This window comes from Mus musculus, chromosome 10 (genome assembly GCF_000001635.26).
Source record: "Mus musculus strain C57BL/6J chromosome 10, GRCm38.p6 C57BL/6J".
NCBI classification, from domain to species: Eukaryota; Metazoa; Chordata; class Mammalia; order Rodentia; family Muridae; genus Mus; species Mus musculus.
This window is the reverse complement of record NC_000076.6, coordinates 116,889,703-116,897,394: the sequence shown is the minus strand read 5'-3', so window position 1 is coordinate 116,897,394 and position 7,692 is coordinate 116,889,703. Positions and strand designations below refer to the sequence as shown.

The following is a 7,692-nucleotide window of genomic DNA, read 5'->3' as shown; positions in this document are numbered from 1 at the left end:
AGTTCCAGGAGAGCCAGGGCTACACAGAGAAATCCTGTCTCGTGTGTGTGTGTGTGTGTGTGTGTGTGTGTGTGTGTGTGTGTGTGTGTGTGTTTGAAGAAATAGTCGTCTAAGTGTGTACTGAGGAAAATATAATTTTGCACTTTACATTTGAAACTATTGAACAAATTTTACTTTTTATTCTAACAAAGCCTTTAAAATAACCCAGTCTTTTTGGCCACCACCAAAACCGATTATATTGATGCTCCCCATTTTTGAGATTAAAGAAAAACAACTGTTTTTTTTTTTTTTTTTTTTTTTCTGGCTGACTAGATCTGCTTAATGAAGGTGGAGATGGAAGAAACGCTGGTGTAAAGAACCTATAAGAGATAAGGCTCTTCATTTATTGCCCATTTATGTAATTACATGTATCACCAAGGACAAAGGTCCTTAAAACAAAGCCCACAGGCAAAGTAGAAGCAGTTCCTGAGAGATAGATTTGCCATTACTTCCCTCTTCGTGATTTTTTTTTCCCTGTGTGGCTGCACGCCTTTTTGTTTTATAATCACATTCGAGAACTTAGCCATTGTTTTGGGCTTAAGGGAATGGCTGAAAAACCACTTCACGTCAATAAAAAGACTATGGAGACCTTCCAGGAGTTTTCCTAGGCTTTGAGTCCCAAGGACAGCACTTACTCCTGAGGTCTCATAGCTCCTGTTGGAAGAGGAAGCAGCCATTAGAACCCCAGCACCATGGATGTGCTGGGTGAAAACGAGGCTCTGCAGCAGTTCTTTGAAGGTAAGAGCCCACTGGGCACCACGGTTTCTTCTCTGAGCCTTGTCTCTGTCTCCACTCACTTTCACTCTCTGCGCCGCGGAGTCCACTTACGCTTCGCCCCTGGAAGAACACTATCAGATAACTCCTGCGTAGGGAAGTACAGGCTCTACTCGCTTCGTTGATAGCAAAAATCAGAGATATGGCTAATTGTTTTTCAAATCCAGGCTTCCATCTTACCTAGGTTTCTTCCTCATTAAGAGTCGAGTGGGCACCTGGATTATCACCTGTCTGAATGGATTAGGGCTCACTCCTTCTGTCCTTTAAATGCTTTAAAAATGCCAGCTCTGTCTTCTCGCTGAGATGACTAAATACCATGTAACAAAAAGGGTAGGATTTTAATTAAAATGTCTTAGTATAATTTAACATAATTAACTTCAAATCAGCCGAAGACAGCAAAGGAACGCCCACTTCCTGATCCCATCTTTCTGCTTGTTCATAACACTTTAAAAACATGAAGCTGGACGGCTGTTTGCGTTTGCAGTTGAACCTCTCCCTGATGAGTGTGACTGACAGCAGCGTCAGTACACAGGCCTTCTCGCTGCTCCACATCCAACATGGCGGCACAGTTGTTCACAGTTCATAGGGAGAATGTTCTTATGGTGGGTCTTTCGGACGTGTTAGGAAGACCTTGCCTCCATCACCCTTTTTTTGATGTATGATTGGGAGCGTCAGTGTTAGCCTGGCTTCAATTAGCCGGGCTCAGACTTCCTCTGGAAAGGAAAAGTGGCCAAGCTTTTACACGGTCCAGGGTTTTTCCGTGAAGGTGAATGAGGGTGGTCTAGGGTGCACTCGCTCCAGGGCAGTTAGCAGCACGCTCGAAAACTGGATCCTGGACTTTGTTGGGTTTTGTAAAGTGTGTGACAAATGAGAGCTTTGTAAAGACTGGAAAGAACTAAGGCCCAATGCTAAAGAAGGCAGGTCCCATCAAAGGCACTGTAAGACTCTGGGTCACGGCCAAAAGGAGCAGGCATAATGAGGTCATTTCTGTGGTTTAGATTTTGCTGGAAATGGCAGGAAAGTCAAATGAAGCTGTGAGAGTCACTGTGTTCCTTTGAGCCTGCATTCGGCCCCCTGGAGTCCTGCCTGCAACAGAGGCCAGGTTTGACATCATGCACCTTGGTCCTGCTTGGTGTGTGCCTCACACATTAATGCCATCACCTGGGTACCGCTTGGTGTGTGCCCCACACACTGATGCCATTACCTGGGTCCTGATTGGTGTGTGCTTCCTGTGGTAGTTGCCCGGACACATTTCTTTTGAAAGAGAAACCATCGTTCATCCTGTAGACGCAAAAGGTAGACTTTCTCTCCTTCTACTACTGAGAAACCCGGTCTCTGGTCTTTGCTTTTCCCGGAAGAGCTTTTAGCCTCACACAATTCACTGGCTAGACCCATTTGCCACAGAGCTCTCTATAATGCTGTTTCTATAAACCTCTTCTATAGCTACTGGAACATGTATTCTACATAGTACCTACTTATTATTATTATTATTATTATTATTACTATCGTTATTACAGTTTCCTTTTCAGCCTCAAACTAAACTGCACAGCCTCTTTGATGAGGAAGGAACCCGTTCTCCATGCGCAGTGTTCCCTCTTCTGAGTGTGTAGCAGGAGAGACGCTAATCTCTGGGGAAACAGAGGCACAAACCCTGACCACTACAGCTAGCTGCCAATTTAAAAGAATTCCTTCCACTATTTAGCAAACGCCAAGTGCCTGTTTATGTCCGGTCTGCTCCACCTCCTTCAGAGGAACTTGCAGGGTGTTGAATGAAACCGGTCCCTTAGAGTTTCATAATAGCCTTTCCCTAAACCTTAAGGAGCAGAAAGCCTCTTTAGAACAAGGTCAGCAACATTGGATATGGTGTAATGAGGGGGCTGCTGTTGCAACCAGATGCCTCTCAATCCCTCGCTGTTTTGAATCAAATGTCATCTTCCATTTAATTTCATTGGTTACGAGTGAAACAGGACTTGGACGTGATCAGTCAATACATGTGCCATACTAACCTACTTTTGAACAGTGATTAAAAAGGATTTGATAACCTGAAAATCTCCCCCTTTTTCTCTCCCCTCCCCCCGTTTTTGATAAAACGACGTCAAACCATTCTATTGTAGTACTGTTTAATACGTAAACTATAATTTTTAAAGATTTATTTTTAGTTTAGGTGTATGTGTGAGCGCTTGCTTACATGTATGTATGCAACGGCAGCAAATGCCCTTAACTTACCACTGACCCAAAATACGTGTGTGTGTGTTTTGTTTTTTATTCAATCACTGTCTGAAAAAACAATAAAACTCTTGGCAAACCATTGTACACTTGAAAGCAATCTTTCTCCTTTCCTTGGAGTCTTTGTCTTAAATAAGACACTTTTTCTCATAAGAATTTTGATATTAAAGAATTTAAGTTGACAGTATACTCTTGAATTTAAAAGCCTTGCCAGTCAAAATTTATGCTGATGCTGGTATTTGTTTTAAACTAGAATACTGAAACTCCAGCTCCCCCGGACATCTGTGGGGGTAAACCCCAAGCTATGCAAGGGCAGGGACTATCTGGAACAGCCTCCCTAGAAAGCTGCTATCCAAGCTTTGAATGGTTTCTGTTTCTGTTTCCACAGGCAGCCATTATCACAAGGGGGCAGTAAAGACACAGGGAAGGCAGAACTAGCTGCTATGGTAGTCGTTCTCAACCTGTGGGTCGTGATCCTTTGTGGGGGTGGGGGTGGGGATGGAAGTGAGGGGGTGAGTGGGGGTGTGGGTGGGGGTGTGGGGGTGTTGTCCAACCACCCTTTCACCTAAGACTATCAGAAAACACAGACATTTACATTACAGTTCATAACAGCAGCAAAAACTATAGTTTATGAAGTAGCAATGAAAATAATTTCATGGTTGTGGGGGAGGGGTCAGCACAAGATAAGGAACTGTATTAAAGGGGTCGCAGCGTTAGGAAGGTTGAGAACCGCTGTGCCGAATACAAGTTGTTTGAGAATGCCATGGCAACGAAAGGTTCAGGAAAATAAAGGCAGCTCTGGAACAGGAAACCAATGGCCAAAGTACCTAGAGTAATCTAGAAAGGCTTCGGGGAAGGTGAGGTAGTTCTGTGGAGTGGAGAAGAGACAAAGCTTGCAGCATGCTAACACTGTGCACCATACAGCAATTGCTGCAGCACGCTGACACTGTGCACCGTACAGCGGTTGCTCCATAATATTTACCCAAAGAGTGAAAGAGCAGCACAAGCCCCTGATCCTGTCATCCAGCGGTTGTGGAATTGCAGCTCTGTTTGAGGCACTCCGCAAGTCCAAATGCAGGGAAAGAAGAAAGAATTGCCCAGGAGCAGAATGGCCCAGTGAACGGACCAGAGAAAGTAGAGGCAGAGAGTCACCATTGGTGGAAAGACTTAGACTCCATTATCATGAGACAGACAAGGATACACGTTGTCTTAAGTGGCCCTTGTATATTATTTCTCCAAAATGAGATACCGACTCTAATTGGCTGATGTTTCTGGCTTTTCAAGAGAAGGATCAGAAACTGGGAACAACCAGGTGTAGTGTTCAGGACAGATACTGCCCATTGATGGTGCTGGGTCCTGGGGAAGACTTTCCTGTGGGCAAAGGGTACCTTGACCAGCAGCTAGTCTATTGATTGCCTTTCTTTCACACTGCGATCGCCACTTCATTCCTGTCTCAAACAATCAGCTCCCCTTCTTGCTTTCTTCTGTCTCAGCAGAATCTGCGCTTGTACCGAAGGCACAAATGGCAAGTGTCCCGAGACCATCTCCCACCTCTAGAAGGGAAAGGTTACCTTTGTTAAGGGCAGACTTGTTCCTCTCTGCAGCTAGGATTTTTAAACAGCATCGCCTCCAGTGTAAAGTTACTCTAAACAGGCGGGAACTTGTCTTGTCTGCGCCACAGCTGGGTGGAGACAGCATATGCTTTCCAGGAGATGGGACAATGACAGAAAGGACCAGCCAGATCGCATGAGTGACTTAGGCTTATCTGCTTCTGTCTGGTGTGGGCAGTTAGTTAGAAACCATGTGGTCTTGGCATGAGCCATGCAGAGCAGACCTCCTCTCTTTCATGCTGGGATCCCTAAAGTGAAGGCGATTTCGAATTTAAAATGCGTCATTAAGAGTGCAGCTCGGACCTCGGCCACCAGCACACACCACGTCTGAAACCTATTAGGCTCACTCGTGTCTTCCCCCAGATAAGCCCTCCCAAGAGAAGGTTTTCATCGATTGCCTTGGTGTTACAGGTGTCATCTTTCCAACTTTGAGTTAAGCCTGGTTTCTGGCAGATTCTCCTGTGTCTTGGAACTTAACTGTTCAATACACAGCCACTAACCTAGAATAACCAATAAGGGGGGTTAGTTTATGATCTCACTATTCAGTGCTTGCTACTGTCCACGGTGTTTTGGTTTTGTCTTTGTGAATAATACTTTGTTATCTAGCCCAGATAGGCATCAAACTGTACATCTTCCTGCCTCAGGTCCCTGAGCATTGAAATTTCAGGTATGTCTCACCAAATTTGGCTTTCTGTATGTTTTAAACAAGTAAACTACCACCACCACCAACACAAGATTATATCGCTGTGCTCCTTAGTATTAGACTTCTTATGGACTACAGAGAAAACAACTCTTATCATCACAGGTATTCTTGCTGATGTGCAGCAGAGAGCCACAAGCCTTCGGGTGCCGAGAAAGTTCATTAGAACACATCTGATCATGTCCGTGCTGCCTACAGCTGCTTCGATGCTATGGTGGCAGAGTCCGGTGGTTTCAACAGAGGCCATATGGGCTGTAAAACCTAAAATATTTACCATCTGGCTCTGTACAGGAAATGTTTGCCAACCCCTAGTCCGCAACCCAATTAACAATAATAGTTGTTATTTATTGAGCCTTTTTGTGCTGAGTATAGGACCGTAATTAAGACCATGGACTTTGAGTCTGCCATCCCGGTTGTGAGTCCTGTGATTTTGCGATGTGCTATTTCTAGGACTAGGGATGAGTGAGTATCTCAGGCCTTGTGTTTCCCTAGTTGTAAAGAAGAGATAATTGTCTTACCTCGGTTTGTGGTTGTTTTTCAATTGTGCCTGGTGCAAAGAGGTCAATGGTCTTCGCTTATTTTTAGTGTTACCATTTTCTCTGCTTACAGAAGTTCCGGCCATCTTTCCTTCTCCCTTGTGCAACTTAATCCTGAAGCTAAATATCACACTTAAGAGTCACCCAGATAGCAAGAGCAAGGTTGGCCTTGCAAGCCTGGTGACTGAGCTCAGATCTCTTAAACCCACACCAAGAAAAGCAGGGTGCTGTGTCATGCATCTGTGATCCAAGTCGATAAGGGACAGACACGGGAGAATTATCCAGAAGCTGGAGGCCAGCTAGGCTGGAGCAGGCAGCATGGTGGGAAGACAGTAAGAGAGACTCTGCCTAAACAAGCTAAGAAAAAGCGAACAAACTCTGTAAATGCTGACCTCTGACCCTCACACCTGTGCCTGATGCAGGAAAGTGCATGGGAACAAGCCACTACGGATTTCTGTTTGACTATAGAACCAGCCAATCCAAAAAAAAAAAAAAAAAAAAAAAAAAAGAGTGTTTCTTAGGACCCCATGGTGTATTCATGTACAGAGCAGAGACCTTGCCCTAAAGGGCTGGCTTTTCTAGCTTAGAAGAAACTAAGGAAACAAAGACCCACCTGATACAGCAGTTAGCACGAAAGCCCATGTGGATGCCTACAGCCTGGGCTCCTGCCTGAAGCCATGCTAATATCTGAATGACGGAGAGCTAGCCCCGCCTCTCACCGGCCCACAGCACTGTGCTACAGTCTGTGTTGGAGAGTTAGCTCCTTACTGCTCCAGGTCTCAGCTGCTGTCTGCTGGCTCAGATGCAGGCAGAGAAAGACTCATCTTCCTTTGGGGGGCTGGCCACTAAGGAACTTTACCATGCTCCAGTGTGTATATGGACCACACAAAATGGACTTGGGTTTTTCTGGGTGACGTGAGGGAAGGGATGGGGGAGGGAATGCAGACATGGGAAATCTGGAAATCTGGGAGGTGAACATGATCAGGGCACATTATGTAAGATCTCTAAATAATCAAAACAACAACAACATGACTACCTAAAGAATTATGACTTAGGGAACTGGAGAGATGGCTCAGCGGTTAAGAGCACTGGATGCTCTTCCAGAGGTCCTGAGTTCAATTCCCAGTACCCACATAGTGGCTCGCACCATTTATAATGGGATCTGATGCCCTCTTCTGGCCTTCAGATGTACTTGTACATAAAGTCAACCATCAATCAATCAATCTTTTAAAAAGAGTTATGAATTAGGGGCTGGTGATGGGAACACTTGCTGCTCTTGCAGAGGACCTTCATTAAGTTCCTGGCCAGTGTGGGGGCCGTGCTGATGGAGGGAGAGTGGGTCTCGTGAGTCACAGCAGTCAGGAAAGGCCTCTGAAGAGACCGTACCTGAGGAGCCAGATCTGAGTCATGACCAGGAGCAATGCCTCAGTTTGGGAGGAGGGCATCCCAGGCAAAGGGGAGCAGTGCAAAGTCACTGAGCTGAGAATGCCTTGGGGCTCCGTGGGGATGAGCTGAGTGGCGGAAGGTATAGGGGGCGGTTGGCTTGTAGTGAGCGACAATGGGGAGCCAGGTGCATTAGAGGGTGGACTCTCATTTTTAGTGCCACAGAAAACTAGTGGAGAGTGTTCAGCAGGTCAGAAAGGACTCTCAAATGGATATGATGTGACAGAAAGGGAAACCAGGCTTTCTGGGAAGAATGATGCCACGTGTTACAGTCAGAAGTGATGCATGGTGGTGTGGTGGATTTAGGGGTGGAGGATGAAAGGAAGTACAGATGTGTGTGTGTGTGTGTGTGTGTGTGTCTGTG

The 7,692-nt window shown here is 45.6% G+C and overlaps 1 protein-coding gene across 1 annotated transcript in view; it reads left to right on the top strand.

The window, feature by feature from the left end:
• Positions 1–515: 515 nt before the first annotated feature.
• Myrfl (myelin regulatory factor-like) overlaps positions 516–7,692 on the top strand; it is a 120,335-nt gene continuing 113,158 nt past the window's right edge. Inside the window, exon 1 of the mRNA NM_001033333.3 lies at positions 516–777. Coding sequence (NP_001028505.1) covers positions 732–777 — 46 coding nt within the window. The 5' untranslated portion in view covers positions 516–731. The remainder of the gene's footprint in view (positions 778–7,692) is intronic.